We start from the raw sequence: 19001 nt of genomic DNA on the forward strand, positions 1-19001 counted from the left end.
AATGAATCTCAGGGTTGTATATGGTGGCATATATATACTTTGATAACAAATTTACTCTGTGCTTTGAATGTTGCTTCATGGGGATCATTGGGCCACTTGACCATTTAAAGAGCTAATGATGGCTTGGTGCAAGAGATGCCACATTTTTTCCTGGTCACAATTGGGTTGTATCATTTGTAGTGCCTCACCTTCATCACTTCTAACTAGCCCTCTCTTACCTATTTTTCATTGCTTATAATCCCCTTGTATAAAGGGAAAGGCAACATAAAACAGCTATTTCCTTTAACCTGGTGCCCTCCCTCAGCTTCTCCTTGGAGTCCCTTCTCCACAGGTTGTCATTGCAAGAATTGGAAAGCAGATCAGACAAGGACAGTAATCCTTAGGAATCTACTTCCCTATGACATGCATTTCATTCATTGCTAGAACCACTTGGCTGTGGCATCATAGAACAGTACAGCACTGGGCAGGCTATTCGGCCCATGTGCCGACTTCGATGCCAAATTGTCCTGATTATCCTCTTCCTCTGTATCACATCCATAATCCCTTCATGTTCCTGTATCTATCTAAAATCCTCTAAATTCCACCAAACTGTCTGCTTCTATTACTACACCTGGTAATCCTTCTCTGGGTTAAAAAAAAATCCTGCCCCTCACATAATCTTTAAACTTCAGTCAAATAGTGTCAGAATCAAGAGCTCGACAGAAGTGGGCCAGTTATTGGTGTGCCTAGGTGACAGATCCCAATCACATCTGCCTGGTCCCTGATATTGTTCCTGTTCTCCTTGGAGTCAGTTGTCTCTGCAGTTTGGGCAGGACTCTTCTCATTGCCTCCGTTTAACTTGAAACTTTCAGGAGGTAGCTGGTGAAGTAATATTTAATATTAACATATACAAAATGCTGGAGGAAATCAGCAGTCAGCAGCATCCATGGACAGGAATAGAGTCGACATTCCCAGACGTGGCTTCAGCAGAATTGGAAAGGAGGGTGGGGGGGGGGAGGGAGCCAGAATAAGAAGGTGGAGGGAGGGGACGGTGTACAAGTTGGCATGTGATAGGTAAAACCAGGTGAGGGGGGAAAGGTAGGTGGGAGGGGGAGGGAGGGGTGAACTGAGAAGCTGGAAGGTGACGGGCAGAAGAGAGAAAAGACTGAAAAAGAAGGGTGGACCATGGGAGAAAGGGAAAGGAGGATGAGCACCAGGGGTAGATGATGGGCAGGTGTGGAGAGGAGAAGAGGTAAGAGGCGAGCCAGAATACAGAATGGAAAACAAGAGAAGGGGAGAAACTACCAGAAGTTGGAGAAATCAATGTTCATTCCATCAGACAGAATATGAGGTCCCGTCGCTCCAACCTGAGAGTGGCCGTATCATGGCAGAGGCCATGAACTGTCATGTCGGAATGGGAGGGGGGATTGGAATTAAAATGGGGGGAGGAGAGTCACTGGGAAATCCTGCTTATTGCCTTTGGACCAAAAGTGCTCAGCAAAGCGGTTCTGCAATCTACGTTGGGTTTCACCGAGGTGGAGGCTGCACCTTTAGCACTGGATACAGTAGACGACCCCAACAGACTCTCAGAAGCAGTGTAGTAGTTCTATTTAATCCTGCAATTAAAAAACAAAATCATCAGTGCTGACACATTCTTCTGTGTTTGAAGGCCTTTTCTATGGACATTTTGCGACACAAAGATACAATTGATGAGCTGGTGGCGAAAGGGGATCAAATTATGAATTCCAGCACCGAAGAGGAGAAAATATCCCTGAAGGTATGAGAATGAAGGATGCATTTTAATTGCCTTATGTTGGAGTTTGTGTGAGTCACATTAGTCTGAAATGATTATAAACATGAGTTTGAGCAATGAAGTGTGAATGAGGAAAATAAAATTTATTTAAAGTGATCATTTACTACTTTTGTTGTCAGAGAAACACAGAAAATGCTGGAGGAACTCAGCAGGTTGAGCTGCGTCTCTGGAGAGGATGCTTTAGGCCAGGACCCTTCTTCAGGACCTGAAACATTGACTGCTTATTCCTCTCCGCAGATGCTGCCTGACCTGCTGAGTTCCTCCAGCATTTTGTGTGTGTTACTCTGGATTTCCAGCATCCGCAGAGTCTCCTGTGTTTATTATTTCATTGACAGAAGTGCTTTGGGTTGTGTTTTAGAAAAAGCTGGACACCCTTCAGAAGCAGTATGAGGTGATCAGTCAGATGAACGCTGAGCGATACTTGCAGCTCGAACGGGCCCAGTCTCTGGTCAACCAGTTTTGTGAGACCTACGAGGAGCTCTGGCCTTGGCTTGAAGAGACTCGGGCGTTGATCTCACAGTTACCGACCCCTGCCATCGAGTTTGAACTTTTGAAGCAGCAACAGGAGGAACTTCGGGTAAGTGAATGGGTGAATCAACCCTCTCTGACTGGCATGTTCTTGGCTGAGTGGAGGCCAGGTGAGGGGGAAGGTTGGGGGAACGGGGATGAAGTGAGAGGCTGGGAGGTGATGGGTAGAAGATGGAAAGGGCTTGTGAAATTGAGAGCAAAAATATGTATTCTAATATTTTACTGTCTGGAGTTTAGAAGGATGGTGGGGGGCATCTCATTGAAACCTTTCGAATATAGAAAGGCCTGAAGGACTAGATAGAATGGACATGGAGAGGATGTTTTCAAAAATGGGAGCCTCTAGGAACAAAGGGCACCACCTCAGAATCCCTTCAGAACAGAGATGAGAAGGACTTTTTTTTGCCAGAGGGCGGTGGATCTGTGGAATTCATTGCCACTGCTGGCTGTGGAGGCCTAGTCATTGGGTATATTTAAAGCGGAGGTTGATAGTAAGGGCATCAAAGATTATGAGGAGAAGGCAGGAGAATGGGATTGAGAGAGGTAATAAATCAGCTATGATGGAATGGTAGAACAGACTCAATGGGCTGAATGGCCTAATTCTGGTGCTATGTCTTATTCCGGTGTGTCTGTGTCCAGTTCTGTGGCTTAATGTAGATTTCACCCGGTTGTGATCTCAATGTGATGGTCTTCTTTGAGCTTCTCATTAGTGGGGCCACTCTGATCTGTAAAGAACCCTGATCACAGAAAGGCCAGTCAAAGGTGTTCAGGTGATGTATTTCTCCATGCAGTTACTGCTGCACTGTAACTAGCTGCTCTCGGTAACTTCTTCCTGCTACAGTAACAGAACCTGTTGGGATAAGTGAGTCTGCTTACACTTCAGATGTGATAAGAACATAACAGAAAGTCTCTGTGTAATCCACAAATTATTATTCAAGTATACTCTTTGCCCAAAATACATTTTTGCAGATTGTTTTATACACCACATCTCAGTAGTTGGTGGAAGAATGTGAGAACATAAAAAGTGGAAGGAGAAGGCTATTCGGCCCCTCATAACCTGCTATATCATTCAGTAAGATCATTAACTGGTCTCTTATTGTAAAGCCACTTTCTTGCACAAATTCCAAATCCCTTACTTGCCTTAATATTTGAAAATTGATCAGTGGCTATATGCATATCTTTGGTGATTGAACCTTCACAAGCCTTTTGAGGTGAGAATTTGAAAGATTCATCACCCCCTGGGTGAAGTAATTTTTCCTCATGGTCACCCTCTTAATTTCAACCTGTGGCCCTTGGATCTAGTCAAAGGAAGAGTAAATTCTGCACCAACCCAGTAAAGCCTTGTAAGATTCGTAAGTTTCCTTGTGGTCACTTCTCATTATTCTAAAGTCTTACAGCGTATAATCCTGATCTGTTTGACCTCTCCAAGTACTATATCCATGGTCTTAGGGGATCAGTAAGGCTCTGTTTTCATCCCTGTAGTTTCTGTCCTTCTGCTTCTCAATCAGTGCTTCGAGCATTAAGTTAAAAAGCATCTGACGTGTTCTGACACTGATGTTCCCGAGATGATGTTGATTTACATAATCTTGAAATGTACAGATTCCTGGATTGTAAAATTTGTAGGTTAGTGCATCTTCTCCACTGGATGAATGATTTATCAATACAATTTGTTCTTGTAATGTCTCCCTGTCAGTTCAGATTACCATTTGTGAATAAATTCACTCGGAGCAGGTGTTCCTTTGTGTGCTTTCAGCTACTGACTGCCCCATGCCCCTGTGCTGGAATATATCAGGTTATGGAGGCTACTGTTAACTCTCCTTCGCACTGGAGATTTTAAAATGATAGTTTCCAGTATGCTAATGGTTTTATTTTCATCTACATTGAAATTTACTTCAGAAAATATTGCTGGATTGTTTATGCCTGGCTTATTTACCTCAAAAATCTCTGTAAGGGGAAAGAATCATTCACCTTGGAACAGGATTCTGATCGCGCACTAGGTTTCTCTATTGATGCTGTTGCTAGCTTAATTTATAAAATTTTCACATTCTTATGAGTTAGCAAGCCAGACCATATTATGTTCCACAAGCATGATCTCTCCCTTTCCAATTAGCACATCAGTCATCAGATAAATGAGCTAAATACCTGGTATTGAAAGATTAGAAGCATTTTCTAAAGTTGCAGCATACAACACATTGGAAAAGGGCTAAATTAATGAATTAGGTTTCTTTCTTTCGAATACAAAGGGAAGATTTTGTTGTCAGTTTTTGCCAATTTCCAGAGTAAATTCAAAAATGTTTGTGTATATTGCAAAAACTTAAGTAAATTGTGGGAGAAATCCCTGATGGTGAAACTTTGCTAGTGACCAGGCTTGTACTGGGAGTATGTGGAACATAGCCAAAGTAAACCCATTGCACTAAATGGTGAAGAATCCTCGGTTGCTGACTGTGACTTATTCAGTACAATGAAAAGCTTTTTATACTTAAAACATCGACTGTTTCTCATACAATCAAAAAGTCAGGATCTTACTTAAATTCCTTGTGTTTTCCTTTGATTCAGAAGTTTTATTTTATAAAAAATATATTTTGCCACAACACAGTTTTAAGAAGTATCTGTGTATGTTTGAGGGAGAAAAACAAGGAAGATTTAACAAGTTTCTTTCTACTGAGACTTTGCCTAAAAGATGTTACACTTATTCTGAAGAACCCGCACATTTCCGTTCTGTTCAAACCAACTTTGTAAGGCCAGTTGCGACACATTAAACTTTATTTATTTAGAGATACAGGTAACAGGACCTTCCAGCCCAACAAGCCTGTTTGCACTTGTGACCAATTAACCTACTAACCCAAACATCTTTGGTCTGTGGGAGGAAACCAGAGGTTCCAGAGGAAACCCATCTGGTGACAGGGAAAATAGACAAACACCTTTTACAATCTCAATGGCTCTCCACATGGCTTTAGACCACCTGGACAACACAAACACCTACGTCAGGATGCTGTTCATCGACTATAGCTCAGCATTTAATACCATCACTCCCACAATCCTGATTGAGAAGTTGCAGAACCTGGGCCTCTGTACCTCCCTCTGCAATTGGATCCTCAGCCTCCTAACTGGAAGACCACAATCTGTGCAGATTGGTGATGATGTGTCCTCCATGCTGATGATAAACACTGGCGCACCTCAGGAGTGTGTGCTTAGCCCACTGCTGTACTCTCTATATACCCATGACTGTGTGGCTAGGCATAGCTCAAATACCATCTATAAATTTGCTGATGATACAACCATTGTTGGTGGAATCCCAGGTGGTGATGAGGGTGTAAAGGAGTGAGATATGCCAACTGGTGGGGTGGTGCCACAGCAACAACCTAGCACTCAATGACAGTAAGACAAAAGAGCTGATTGTGGACTTCAGGAAGGGTAAGACGAAGGAACACATATCAATCCTCATAGAGGGATCAGAAATGGAGAGAGTGAGCAGCTTCAAGTTCCTGGGTGTTAAGATCTCTGAGTATCTAACCTGGTCCCAACATATTGATGTAGTCATAAAGAAGGCAAGACAACGGCTATACTTTATTAGGAGTTTGAAGAGGTTTGGAATGTCGGCAAATACACTCAAAAAACTCTGTAGTTGTACCATGGAGAGCATTCTAACAGGCTGCATCACTGTCTGGTATGGAGGGGCTACTGCACAGGACCGAAAGAAGCTGCAGAGGGTTGTAAATCTAGTCAGCTCCATCTTGGGCACTAGCCTACAAAGTACCAAGGACATTTTTAGGGAGCGGTGTCTCAGAAAGGCAGTGTCCATTATTAAGGACCTCCAGCACCCAGGGCATGCCCTTTTCTCACTGTTACCATCAGGTAGGAGGTACAGAAACCTGAAGGCACACACTCAGCGATTCAGGAACAGCTTCTTCCCCGCTGCCATCCAATTCCTAAATGGACATTGAAGCTTTGGACACTACCTCACCTTTTTTTAATATACAGTATGTCTGTTTTTGCACATTTTTTAATCTATTCAATATATGTAATTGATTTACTTGTTTATTATTATTATTTTTTTCTCTCTGCTAGATTATTTGTTGCTTTGAACTGCTGCTGCTAGGTTAACAAATTTCGCATTACATGCTGGTGATAATAAACCTGATTCTGATTCAGACAGTAGCTGAATTGAACCTGGGTCACTGGCATTGTGATAGCATTTCACTGACTACTGTAATACCGTACTCCTGCCTTGTTACGGGATTCTTCAATGAATCCCTGATTTCTAAGGGTCAAGGGTCAGGGAGCATCCACCATTGCTGATAGTAACTTTTTTATTTGCCCATTACACCTACAGATATACAGTGTGGAAGGTACTACCTGTTGGGTGGATTGATGTCTATGAGCTCTGACAATTCCCTGGACATTTTATTTTCACAAATTCTAGGCCAGTGTTTTTGTTTTTTCCTCTGACTTCGTTGGAAATCTCTTTGTTTCAGCACAGGAAAAGGCTCGGTATTTTAGGCCCCTTGGTCAAGCTTTCACCCATGATGTCATCTTCAAAGAGATTGTTTGTTTGAATTTCCTTTTCCCTCTGGGACATGGATGACTGCCAAACAATAAATGTTCTCACTGTTTCACCCAGAGTACTCTTTAAGACTGTTATTTCAAGGTTGGCAAGTTAATTTGTGAAGGTTTTGTTTGGCCAACAAAAAGCTTCAAAGCACAGACTGAAAGACCTTGTTCTATGTCTACTTCTGCCATTTGTGTTTTTAAAAGAGACCATCCTGCTCTGCAAAGATGTGTTGTGCCTCAGCTGTAACACATTTAAATTGATTTGCCTTGTGTTTAGAGAGGGTAGAATCAAAATCAGTTTAATCAAATAGGCATATGTTCTGAAACTTATTGTTTTGCTGCAGCAATACATAATTCAAAAAACTATTAAATTCAATAAGAAAATAAGTGAGGCAGTGTACACCGGTTCATTGTCCATTCGGGCATCTGACGGCAGAGAGGAAGAAGTTGTTTCTAAAATGTTGAGTGTGTGTCTTCTGGCTCCCGTACCACGTTTTTGATGGTAGCAATGAGAAGAGGGGTCTTCAGACTCCTGTACCTCCTCCCTGATGGTAGCAATGAGAAGAGGGCAAACCCTGAGTGATGGATACTGCCTTTTTGAGGCATTGTCTTCTGTAGGCGTCCTCAATGCTTAATGATGGTTGCTGTTTTTTCAGGGCATTGTCTTTTGAAGATGTCCTCGATGCTGGGGAGGCTTTTGCCCATGATGAAACGAGTTTATTTTCACCCTTCCGATCCTGTGCAGTGGCCCCTCCTTACCAGATGGTGATGCAACCAGTTAGAATGCTATCGCTGGTGTTTACTCGGTGTCACCTGGACTAAACCACTTCCTGTATTCTGACTTTACATGGAATATTCCTTTGAATTTAGAAGTTTAAGTTCAAGTTTATTGTCATCCAACTATATACATGTTATTGCCAAATGAAACAATGTTCCTCCAGACCAAGGTGCACAACACAGCACTTATAACTCACACAACACATAAACTAGTGTTACCAAACATAAATTAACAATAATAAGGTGCATTTACAACACAAGCTACCATAAATTAACAATAATAAGGTGCATTTACAACAAAAGCTAAATAGTTAACAGTATAATGCTACTGGTTCTTGAAACACGGTGAGACCTAGGTGGTAGCAGGTATTTCAGTGGTATCACGGGCTGGGGAGGAAGCTGCTTCCCATCCTAACAGCTCTTGTTGTAATGCTACAGTCCCTCCTGCCTGATGGTAGAGGATCAGGGATTGTTGGACTGATGGGGGGATCATTGACAATGCTAAGGGCACAGCATATACAGCGCTCCTGGTAAGTGGCAAGCTAAGATGGCACCTTTCTTTTGAACTACTCTCACTGCAATCTGCAACATTTAATTTCCCTTTAAGCTATAGAATAGACAATGAAATAAAGATTTCACAATCCTCTGAATTCTCGGCAGTTTAACTCAAGCAAGCTTTACGGCACCTTTAAGCGAACAAAGGTACATCACCATGGCCGGAAGTGAGGCAGGAGTTGGGATTCCAAGGCAGGCTGAAACACAGAAGAATGGGACCCCTCTACCCAGCGTCTTATTTGCAAATGTGCAGTCACTAGGGAGAAATATTGAGAACCTGAGGGCAAGATTGCTGTGTCAGAAGGAAATGAAGGATTTTTGTGTTATGTGTTTTACCGAGCCGCGGCTTACTCTGAGCACAGAAGATGCCATTTCATTGGCTCTCCACTCAACCCTGGAACATCAGGACAGCAAAATCAAACTCTTTATCAAATAAAGTTTGGCATTCAATACTGTCAATCCCTCGAAACTAAGCAATAATCTGCAAGATGTTTGCCTCAGTATCTCTTTGTGCATTGAGGAAATCAAATCCTTGATTTCCTCACTTGCAGTCATTTCAGATTGCAACAGCATCTCCACAATTTCCTTCACAAGCATGGTGGTGTACCCTGAACTTAGCCCCCTGCTCTACCCCCTTCACTATGTGTCTAAGCACAGCTCCATGTCGTTTTCAAGTTTGCCACTGTCCTTGGCTGAGTCAAATGTGGTGAGAAATCAGCATATAGGAGGGAGTTTCAAAATCTTGCTGAGTGGTTCCACAACAGTAACCTCTCTTTCAATGTCAGCAAGACCAAGGAGCTGATTATTGACCAGGAGGAGGAAACATGAGGTCCCTGACTGAGTCCTCATCGGGGGATCAAAGGTGGAGATGTTCAGCAACTTTAAATTCCTCAATGCTATCATTTTGGAGGGCCTCTCCTCAGCCCAGCAAATAAATGCAATCATGAAGAAAGCACAGCAGAGCTTCTATTTACTTAGAAGTTTGCGCAGATTCAGCATGACATATTTTGACAACCTTTTGCAGACGTGTGGTGGAGAGTTTGTTAACTGGTTGCATCACTGAGTGGTATGGAAACGCCATTGCCCTTGACAGACAGACAGACTTTATTGATCCCGAGGGAAACTGGGTTTCATTACAGCCGCACCAACCAAGAATAGTGAAGAAATATAGCAATATAAAACCATAAATAATTAAATAATAATAAGTTAATCATGCCAAGTGGAAATAAGTCCAGGACCAGCCTATTGGCTCAGGGTGTCTGACACTCTGAGGGAGGAGTTGTAAAGTTTGATGGCCACAGGCAGGAATGACTTCCTATGACGCTCAGTGTTGTATCTCGGTGGAATGAGTCTCTGGCTGAATGTACTCCTGTGCCTAACCAGTACATTATGGAGTGGATGGGAGTCATTGTCCAAGATGGCATGCAACTTGGACAGCATCCTCTTTTCAGACACCACCGTCAGAGAGTCCAGTTCCACCACCACAACATCACTGGCCTTACGAATGAGTTTGTTGATTCTGTTGGTGTCTGCTATCCTCAGCCTGCTGCCCCAGCACACACCAGCAAACATGATAGCACTGGCCACCACAGACTCGTAGAACATCCTCACTAAAAATCCTGCAAAAAGTAGTGGATGCGGCCCAGTCCATCGCAGATAAAGCCCTCCCCACCAGTAAGCACATATTCATGAAGCATTGTTGCAGGAAAGCAGCATCCAATTCAGGGTCCCCCATCACCCACTCATGCTCTCTTCTTGCTGCTGCCATCAGAAAGAAGGTACAGGAGCCTCAGGACACACCATCAGGTTCAGCAACAGTGATTACCCCTCAACCATCAGGTTTTTGAACCGAAGGAGATAACTTCACTGAACTGCACTTGTCCCATCACTGAACTGTTCCCACAACCCGTGGACTTACTTTCAAGGACTCTTCATCTCATGTGCTTGATATTTATTGCTTATTGATTATTATGATTTTATTTTTCTTTTGTATTTGCAGTTTGTTATCTTTGGCACATTGATTGTTTATCCACCTGTGGGGTTCCATTATAATTCTTGGATTTACTGAGTGTGTCTGCAGGAAAATGAATCTCAGGGTTGTATATAGTTACAAAAGTGCACTTTGATAGTAAATTTACTTTGAAATGCCTCAGATGGGTGGAAGAGAGACCCTGATGATCCTCTCAGCATTCCTCACAATCCTTTGTTGGATCTTGTGGTTAGATGACTTGCTGGAAAGGCATCTGACCACAAGAAGCTGTAAATTATATATCTTTGCAAAGACATGGTTCAATTACAGTTACACTGTGTCATTTCTGACTATACCGCATGATGTTGCCTTGGACGGAGTGTGTCCTTTGTTTCAGATCCATTTATTTATCAACGGTCCTGCAGATTGTGCCGTTTGTGTTAACAACCAATAGAGTGGAAGGATGTGCTGGGGCAGCCTAAAAGAGTTGCCACACATTCTGGTGCCAACATAGCATGCCTACTGTTACGAACCCTGTAACTGGGTCACTTACCAGCAAAGATAGAGAGGTCCGTTGAAGCCTGATGATACTATTTTTAACAGTATTTATTTGTAAAAATACACAAAAATAATATCAATGCAAACATACAGATAATATACGTCGTCAATACTAAATCTAAAAGTGCGGGTATAATAATAATCAATAAGAAATAAGCTCTATCGTTGTCTAGGGGATAATGTATTGTCCGATGGAAGTATAAAAGTCACTCAGTTCATGCAGGCTGCAGCCTTTGTTGGAGAGAGAGAGAGATTTTTGAGAAACTTGCCAATTCCTTTTATGATTTCGATCCGTCGGAGTCTCGTTAGTGTGGCCGTTCACTTGTGGCCTCTCCTTTAGCTAAGCCGTTCTTCCGTGATGAGCCTGCCACCCTGGCAAGGGAGGACGCACACAAGCCCTCACCGGCGTTCGCTATAAAATGCTGTCACTGGATTTCCAGCGTTTCTCCTGGTGCGTCTCAAGGGGTTGTTCCCCAGACCCTCTTTTATCCTTACTCATGGGGTCTCAGATGTCAATCAGGTTGGGATGATGCAATCCCTCAACCAGCCCACTCTGGTCATCCCCTGAGGGCTTCAATGAATAGTACAGTACTCAATACACAATTCCGTCTCCAAGAGACAATGGCCGTTATCCGTGGCTTTGTTTCGCTGAGGCCAGGACACATTCCAAACCTTGTGGATTCTGCATGTGTCTCTCTCATTTCCTGGGTCCCAGACCCAAATTAATAGCGATCTTGCGATTCTCAAAAAGGAGGGGGCGACTTTGTACCCTTCGGCCCCTCAGAGTTGTGGCACATTCGTAACACTACAATGTCCGTCAGAATTACACAAGCAGCAACAACAGCAAAACAAGCCCCTTCCCACACTCCCATCCACAGAGAGGCCTACAAGCCAAGGGCAAGGCCTCTGGGCCTCCAGCAGAATCTCAGACTCGCAGACAACGAATCTCTGACTTCTCCAGTGGAGTTGCAGACTTGCAGACCCAGGGCTTCTGTTATTGGGCCTCAACTTTCGATCAATCAAGGTTTAATCTTTGATACTGACCTCAAGATTCACCAATGATGAGACCCTGAATTCCAGGCCTCAAATTCTCGACGCACTGACTAGAGGGTTATTAGTCTAACATAATTCTCTGATCCATCTTGAAGTGTGGAATATATTGTGATCTCTCTGTACAGCACACTCCGATTGTGTGCCTGCTTCTCAAGAAATATAACTGTTTCACAGACACTCTTTGAAACATTTAGTTTTGTATCAAAACTTAAGACCTGATATGTAATTAGTCAGTTATTTTATGAATATATATTTGTTATGAAGACATTGCAGACATCTGCATATCCGAGTTAAAGAAAACAGGATTATATTCTGGGGCAACACACACAAAATGCTGGAGGAACTCAGCAAGTCAGGCAGCATCTATAGAAATGAATAGAGAGTCACCGTTTCAGGCTGAGGCCCTTGTTGAGGACTGAGATTGAAGGGGGAAGGTGCCAGGATAAAAAGGGGGAGGGGGAGGGGAAAGAGGTTAGCTGGAAGGTGATAGGTGAAGCCAAGTGGGTGGGAAAGGTCAAGAGCTGCAGAAGAAAGAATCTGATAGGAGAGGAGAGTGGATCATATGAGAAAGGGAAGGAGGAGGGATCCAGGGGAAAGTAATAGGCAAGTGAAAGAAGTAAAAGGTCAGGGGGGGGATTTTTTTTTTAACTAGAAATCAATATTCATGCCATCAGGTTGGAGGCTACCCAGATGGAATATAAGGTGATGCTCCTCCACCCTAAGGGTAGCCTCATCACGACAGTAGAGGAGGCCGTGGACCAACAGGTCGGAACAGGAATGGGAATTGGAATTAAAATGTTTAGCCATCGGGAAGTTCCAATTTTGGCAAAAGGAGCAGAGGTGTTCAATGACGCAATCCCTCAATTTACAATTGGTCTCACCAGTGTAGAGGAGGCTACATTGGGAGCACAGGATGCAATATATGAACCCAGTAGATTTTCAGGTGAAGTGTTGCCTCATCTGGAAGGACTGTTTGGGGCCCTGAATGGAGGTGAAGGAGGAGGTGTATGGGCAGTTGTAGCACTTGGGCTGCTTCTGGGTATGTGCCTGGAGGGAGATTAGTGGGGAGGAACGAATGGGCGAAGGGAATTGCGAAGGGAGTGAAGATGAGGCCACTCTCAGCATGGAGGAGCAACACCTTGTATTCTGTTTGGTACCCTTCAACCTGATGGCATGAATATTGATTTCTTCCGGTAAACAAATTCCCTTCCCTCTCTGTTCCCTTCTATAATCTTTTACTTTTACTTCTTCTCACTTGCCTATTACTTCTGTCTGGGTCCCCTGGTTCTTCCCCTTTTCCAATGGTCCACTCTCCTCTCCTATCAGATTCTTTCTTCTCCAGCCCTGACCTTTCTCACCCACTTAGCTTCACCTATCATCTTCCAGCTAGTCTCTTTCCCCTCCCCCCACGTTTAAGTTTGACATCTTTCCCCTTCCATCTCAGTCCTGAAGAAGGGTCTCGGCCTGAAACATCAATTGTCTATTCATTTCTATAGATGTCGCTTGACCTGCTGAGTTCCTCCAGCATTTTGTGTGTGTTGCTTTGGATTTCCAGCATCTGCAGACTTCCTAGTGTTTTTGTTCTGTGGAATCCGGGTAATTGTGGTTTGATTCAGTTTTCAAGATGTAAGTTGTAATTGATGCTTGTTCAGTTGCTAATTTTAAATCTGAGGTTTGTATGGTATTTGAACCTGAGTCCAAGATTAGATATAATCTCATTGCATAGTGGAGCAGGCTCAAGGTAAAATGGTCTACTCCAGTTCTTACTAAGGTCTTTACTGATAGGGTGAAAGAAAATGGCAATTAGTACCAAAACATATGAATAAGGAGGCCCTTCAGCCCCTGAAATCTGCTGTGCAGTTAAGTAAGATCACAACTGATGTGATGTAAGCTCAACTTTGCATTCCCTCCGACATCCAATAAACTTTCATCCTCCCTGTTCATACACCCTTACAACATACAACCCATTATTTTTAAGCAGTGACCCCCCCCCCCCAGATCTACATTCTCCAACAAGAGGAACCATCTTGTTTACAACCAGCCTGTTAATGCTCTCAGAATCCTAGTCCAACCTTTCCCCATAATACAATTCACCTGTTCCAGCAATTAGTCTAGTGAATTTCTTTTGCCAGAGTGTAGTGAATCTGGAGAATTCATTGCTGTGGAGGACGTCATTGGGTATACTTAAGGCAAAGGTCAGTAGGTTCTTAATTAGTAAGGGTATCAAAGTTTATTGGTAGAAGGCAGAAGTATAGTGTAGAGAGGGATAATAAATCAGACATGATAGAGTGGTGGGGCAGACTAGGTGGGCTGAAGGGCTTATGTCTTATGATCTACAATTTCTTCTGAATAGCCTCCACTGGGCAACAGGGCAGCAAAGTAGTGTCAACGATCAGGGTTCAATTCCTGCTGCTATCTGTAAGGATTGTGTATGTTCTCCCATAACAGCGTGTGCTCCAGCTTCCTACTGCTTTCTGAAAAAAAAAAGTGGGTTAGTAAGTTGTGGGCATGTTGCGTTGGCACCAGAAGCATGGTAACACTAGTGGACTACCCTCAGCAGGCATATCCTCGGCCTGTGTTGGCTGTTGACACAAGCAGTGCATTTCACTGTATGCCTCAACGTACTTGTGAGAAAGAAATAAAGCTGATCTTTATTTCTGTCAGCTTGAACCAGTCTGGCCATTCGCTCCTCTGAGCTCTCCACTGAACAAGGTGTTTTCACATACAGTTCTGCAGCCCAGTAGATGATTTTTTGTTTGGACATCATTCTCTAAATTCTAGAAAGAGATATCTGAGCGGATTCCTTGCAGGGTGGTGCAGCTTTAATGGAACTATGTTGGTCTTAATTCTTTTGCAGCAACTACGAGAGCTAATAGCTGAACACAAGCCCCACATTGACAAAATGAACAAGACTGGACCTCAGTTACTGGAGCTGAGCCCCCGGGAAGGCCTGGCCATTCAACAGAAGTACTCTGCAGCTGATGCTCTTTATAGTGAGGTCAAAGAAGCTGTCAAGCAAAGAGCCATCTCGCTGGATGAAGCCATTTCCCAATCCACTCAGGTATGGACTACCCAATGACTTTGTTTTTAGTATTGCCATGACAGCTTTTCACTGTCTATAAGGTGTATCCAGTTTGTTTTGAGTTTAAATTGGGCAAACTTTTATAATCCACTTACTTCACCACATCCAGCCATACATGTTTGATTCTGTCTGTTAACTAATATCATTGTTTATTTATTCTCTCCATTTACTCTAAGTGGGCCAAAGGGCTTTTACTGTTCTGTGTATTTCTTTAATATTGTATTAACTTCACTTTTCTTTTTGTTTTCCATCTTTTTTGATCATGAAAACTTTTATCCATTCCAAAATTGCATTGTGCCGGGTCATCCAGGTGATGGAGGTGAGAGCGAAGGCATTGAGGTGTGTGGGAGTGAGGGGGTGGTGAAGAGAGGGTGTGCTCTGTGGGGTAGGTGATTCATTTCTTGGTGTGGTGTAGGGGAATTAAATGTGCCTCATGAAATTTAAGTGTGAAACATAGCTGTGGTATTACTGCAGTATCAGTTTGCATCGGACCTGAAGCTGTGCTCAGGATGGCAAAACAACACCAGTGGCCCAGTTTTAGCAGTGTTGTCCCCAGATCTGGCAATGTTTAACACTTGTCATTGTGTACCTACACCTTGTCCCATTTCCATCTGAGCCGCCATCTCATCCTTCTTCTGATCTTGTTTTCACATTCTTTCTCTCTCTTGGTATGTCTTTCTCTTTGTCTTCATTGCTGAGTCCTGCTTGTATTGCATCTGGGCTGCTCCCTGCCTGCCTGTCCCCCTCACGTGCTCGGTCTGTCCAGCTCCGTGATTTGCCCGTCTGCCTCAGTACTCTGGCTGTCATTCTCTGCCTGGCTCCATCGCAGATACGATTGACTCCCTCCGCACGAGCACTGGCGTTTGGTCCCTCTGGATGGAAGGCTGTCTCAGAGCATGGTTTGGACTGTTGCTGTCCAGAGAGTTTGTGCACCACAGTTTTGTCCAGATGACAAATTGAAAGTTCAAAGTAAATTTATTATTGCAGTATCAATGCTACCTTGAGGTACATTTTCTTACAGGCACGTACAGGAAATTTTTTTTTTTTTAAATTAAAAATTAATTTCTGAAAACAATGCTTAAGCAAGAACTGACAAGTAACCAACACGCAAAAGAAGACAAACTGTTGCAAATTAAAAATAATACTGAGAATATGAGTTGTAAAGAGATCTTGAAAGTGAGTATGAGAGTCGTAGAATCAGTTCAAAGTATTAGTGAGTGAAGTTATCCATGCAGGTTCAGGGGCCTGATGGTTGTAGGGTAATAACTTTTCCTTGATTATTAGTGGTGTGGTGCCTAAGGCTTCTGTGTTAGCGCGTGGCCAAGTGGTTAAGGCGTTCGCCTAGTGATCTGAAGGTCACTAGTTCGAGACTTGGCTGAGGCTCTGTATGTGTCCTTGAGCAAGGCACTTAACCACACATTGCTCTGCGATGACACCCTTGGACAACATGGAGAGGGGAGACTTGCAGCTTGGGCCAAAAAAATACCTGGAAACTTTACAAGGCGCAAATCCATAGTCTATTGAGACTAACAGAGGCCTAAACACACACAACACAAACCTGTACCTCTTCTATACCTCCTGCCCAGTGGTTAATAGCCTGGATGGTGGACTTTTTGATGATGGATGCTGCTTTCTTGTGCAGCACACCCTGTAAATGTACTCAGTGGTGAGGAGAACTTACATCTTCCACTTTCTGTAATCCTTTCCAATTCCATTGGTGTTTCTGTCCCAGACCATGGTGCAGCCAGTTAGCAATGTCAGGCTGTGACTTCAGTCCCACTGATGACTGCTGACTTCAGGGATGGGCAGTAAATGGTACCCTTGTCATTCCTTCCTGCGTCTCACCAAATGAAGAACAAAGTCTGGAGAGAATTAATGTTTCATCAGCATGAACAGCAGCACCATTTTCTATCCACAGTTCACCCTCCTGAGTATTCCCATAATTTTTGTATTCCCATAATTTTTGTATACACTGTGGAGGTACATGTCCACAGATCCCTGAAAATTGCCTCACAGGTAGATAGGGTGGTTGTGAAAGCTTATGGGGTGTTAGCTTTCATAAGTCAAGGGATAAAGTTTAAGAGTCGCAAGGTAATGATGCAGCTCTATAAAACTCTAGTTAGGTCTCACTTGGAGTACTGTGTCCAGTTCTGGTCGCCTCACTATAAGAAGGATGTGGAAACATTGGAAAGGGTACAGAGAAGATTTACCAGGATGCTGCCTGGTTTAGAGAGTATGGATTATGATCAGAGATTAAGGGAGCTAGGGCTTTACTCTTTGGAGAGAAGGAGGATGAGAGGAGACATGATAGATGTGTACAAGATATACCTCTAAGAGGAATAGATAGAGTGGACAGCCACTGCCTCTTCCCCAGGGCACCACTGCACAATGCAAGACGACATGGCTTTAAGATAAGGGGTGGGAAGTTCAAGGGGGATATTAGAGGAAGGTTTTTTACTCAGAGAGTGGTTGGTGCATGGAATGCATTGCCTGAGTCAGTGGTGGAGGCAGACACACTAGTGAAATTTAAGAGACTACTCGACAGGTATATGGAGGAGTTTAAGGTGGGGGGATATATGGGAGGCAGGGTTTGAGGGTCAGCACAACATTGTGGGCCGAAGGGCTTGTACTGTGCTATACTGTTCTATGTTCTATGCTGTTATACACGTCTCCAGCTCATGTTCTCAGTATTATTGATTGATTGATTGATTGAATATGCATGGTTTGTCTTTTGTACATCGGTTGGTTGTCAGACTTTGTAGTTCTTCAATGATTTTACCACCGGGTTCAGGAACAGCTATTACCCATCAGCCATTAGGCTCTTGAACCAGAGGGAATAACTTCACTGTTCCCACAACATATGGACTCACTTTCAAGGACTCCTCAACTCATGTTCTTGTTATTTATTGCTTATTTATTAATTAATATTATTTTGTGTATTTTTGTATCTGCACAGTTTATTGTCTTTTGCACATTGATTGTCGGTGTTGTGTGCGGCTTCTCATTGATTCTTAGTGTTTCTTTTGTATTTACTGTAAATGCCCACAACAAAATGAATCTCGGGGTTGTATATGGTGATGCACAAGTTCTTTGAACATAAATTTACTTTGAACTTTGATATGGCAGTGTGGGAGTGCTAGATGCCCTGTTCCCCATGAACATCAGCATTCAATTGTAAGTGTAGAATCCAGAGGCAGTGAAGCCAGTTGCCTCTCACAAGCATGAGGCATTTCTAACCCACGCAGTCATAAACCTGTGCCTCGGAATGAGAGTACAAATACTTATGACATGGACACTATGGTTGTGTTGCTCTTCTGTCCCTTCAGCTCTCAAATTTGGTACCATTTGCTTTCCCCTTCTAGTTACTGTGTTTTGGAAGCTGAGGGAGACCGCGGTGATTGACACTTTTAAGGTCATGAGTGACATAGATAAAGGAGGCAATCAGTATCTGTTTCCCAGGTAGAAGTGTCAAGTTCTAGAGGGCAAGCATTTCACATGAGAATGGGGGTAAGTTCAAAGGAGATGTGAGGGGGCATGTTCCTCTTACAGAGAGTAGTTGATATTTGGATCTGGCTGCCAGTGTGAGTGGTGAACACAGATATGATAGTGCTGTTTCTGTCATATTTCTTTGGGATTCTTTTTCTAATTTCGTAATCTCTTTTTCCAATTGATCTATTTCTATCATATATTCCTTCTTAATTTTAGAAGTATAACTTATTATCTGACCTCTCAAGTATGCCTTCATTGCTTCCCACACTATAAATTTATCATCAACTGAATGTGAATTTATATCTAAAAAGAACTGAATCTGTTTTTTCATAAAATCACAAAAGTCTTGACGTTTTAATAATATTGAATTAAATCTCCACCTATAAACTGATTCCTCTTTATCTGTCATTATCATTGTCATTATTAAAGGAGAATGATCTGACAGTATTCTTGCTTTATATTCCACATTTTTCACTCTATCTTGAATATTTGTTGATAATAGGAAAAAGTCTATCCTTGAGTATGTTTTATGTCTATTTGAATAAAATGAATAATCTCTTTCTTTTGGATTAATTCTTCTCCATATATCAATCAGATTTAAGTCTTTCATCAATGATAGAGTTAATTTTACTGCTTTTGATTTTGTAACA

General features: G+C 42.8%; 1 protein-coding gene across 6 annotated transcripts in view; it reads left to right on the forward strand.

Annotated features, from left to right (window-relative positions):
• dst (dystonin) overlaps positions 1-19001 on the forward strand; it is a 579575-nt gene that overhangs the window by 482506 nt on the left and 78068 nt on the right. For all 6 annotated transcript variants that reach the window (XM_073056532.1, XM_073056533.1, XM_073056534.1 and 3 more), the window contains 3 exons: positions 1649-1756; positions 2151-2369; positions 14638-14841. In XM_073056532.1, coding sequence (XP_072912633.1) covers positions 1649-1756; positions 2151-2369; positions 14638-14841 — 531 coding nt within the window. The remainder of the gene's footprint in view (positions 1-1648; positions 1757-2150; positions 2370-14637; positions 14842-19001) is intronic.

Source organism: Hemitrygon akajei, chromosome 9 (assembly GCF_048418815.1).
Source record: "Hemitrygon akajei chromosome 9, sHemAka1.3, whole genome shotgun sequence".
NCBI classification, from domain to species: domain Eukaryota; kingdom Metazoa; phylum Chordata; class Chondrichthyes; order Myliobatiformes; family Dasyatidae; genus Hemitrygon; species Hemitrygon akajei.